At 49.2% G+C, this 1674-nt stretch overlaps 1 protein-coding gene across 1 annotated transcript in view; it reads right to left on the minus strand.

The window, feature by feature from the left end:
* The window catches only part of VIPR2 (vasoactive intestinal peptide receptor 2), a 123019-nt gene that overhangs the window by 99616 nt on the left and 21729 nt on the right, over window positions 1–1674 (minus strand). The window contains exons 11-12 of the mRNA XM_011941604.1: window positions 1403–1491; window positions 22–120 (exon numbers count right to left, since the gene is read on the minus strand). Of these exons, the coding sequence (XP_011796994.1) occupies window positions 22–120; window positions 1403–1491 (188 nt within the window). The remainder of the gene's footprint in view (window positions 1–21; window positions 121–1402; window positions 1492–1674) is intronic.

Below are 1674 nucleotides of genomic sequence, written 5' to 3' on the forward strand. Positions count from 1 at the left end.
TGCCTTTGCCGCCGCCTGTACCCGCCTTTCTAAATAACGGCAGAAGCCCAAGAAAGCGGCCAGCGACCCGTCCGGGGTGGGCGCGTCGTCTCTGTAGCCGGTGGGGCTCCGCTGGGGCGTCTGAAAACGGAGAAAATTAGAGTGCCTTTTGGTGGGGACCCCCACCGCCTCAAAAGAGGAAATCAGGTTGGACAGAAAGCTGGAGAAAAACGCAGACGGAGGCACAGGCGGGTCCTAGCTTCAGCTCGGTGGCTGGTTTTGTGTCCTGCGTTTGCAGAACGGGGAGTCATTCTCTCCCCGCAAACGCAGCGGCGGGTGGGGAGCGCTGGGGGGACTCACGCGGTGCAGCGCGGGACCAGCCCCGGAGAGCTCGGCGTTACCCAGCAAGTGGAAAGCACTGGAATGAGAGATAGAAGTTAATTTTGTGTTGTTTTAATTTTTTATTTGAAAATAATTTCAAATCTACACAAAAATTAGAAGAATAAGAATAGCACAAGTAACTCCTTTTTACGCTTTATCTGGATTCGGTGATTAACACCTCATTGGGCTTATCATTGGCTTCTCTCTGATCCCCCACCCTCCGCATTCACAAATACCGAATTTTCTATCACCTAATGTTTATCATCCACATCATCTGTCATCTACCTATCCATCACCTACCTATCATCTATCATCTATCCGTCTGTCATGTACCTATCATCCATCCGTCATGCACCTATCACCCATCATCCACCTATCATCTATCAGTTATCTGTGATCTATCCATTATGTACCATCTTTTATCTGTCATCTACCTATCTATAACCTATCATCTGCCTATTTATCATCTACTATCTGCTGTCATTTATGATCTATCCATCTATCATGTACCTATCATCTATCTTCTTCCTATTGATCATCTATCTGTAATTTATCATCTATTATGTTATCTATCATCTGCTTATCCATCATCTGTGATCTATCATATCTGTGATCTACCTGCCTGTCGTCTATCAATCACCTGTTATCTGCCTATCATCTATCATCTGCCTATCATCTATCCATCACCTATCATGTGCCTATCATCTATCATCTGCCCATCATCTATCATCTGCCTGTCATCTATCGATCACCTATCATCAGCCTATCTATCCTCTACCTGTCTGTTATCTATGTGGCTTCATCCATGTGTATCTAGTGGGAAACGATAGAGAGGGAGACCTGGGCCTTCGGTGAGCTGCTTGGCTTGTGACGAAAGCTTGTGACTCTGGGCTCCTTCCATGAAGGCATCTTTTCCTCCAGGTTCCACCTGGGTGAGCCATGAACTTTGAGCTGTCTGTGCATTTGTAGGAATGACAGCACCTGCCCTTCCACCGCAGAGGGTCTCTGTAAGAATCGAGGTGATTAATACACACATCAATACCTTGTTGAGGGCCTCCATTTTCGAAGTGACCGCCCAGGGTGCAGTGAGGGGGCGCGTGATGGGTGAGTCTTCCCCTGAAGCAGTGCGTCCTGGTGGACAGGGCAGACCAGGAGAAATGGCTGTGGTCCTAGCTAGATGCCAGCGCGTGGGAGGGCGGAGGGCAGTGCAGGTCCCACAGTAGGGAGTGTGTGAGTGGGTGGGGGGAGTGTGAGTGGGCGAAGGGGAGTGTGAGTGGGTGAGGGGGACTATGAGTGGGTGGGAGTGTGAGTGGG

The sequence above is a fragment of the Colobus angolensis genome, unplaced genomic scaffold, assembly GCF_000951035.1.
Source record: "Colobus angolensis palliatus isolate OR3802 unplaced genomic scaffold, Cang.pa_1.0 Scaffold2, whole genome shotgun sequence".
NCBI classification, from domain to species: Eukaryota; Metazoa; Chordata; class Mammalia; order Primates; family Cercopithecidae; genus Colobus; species Colobus angolensis.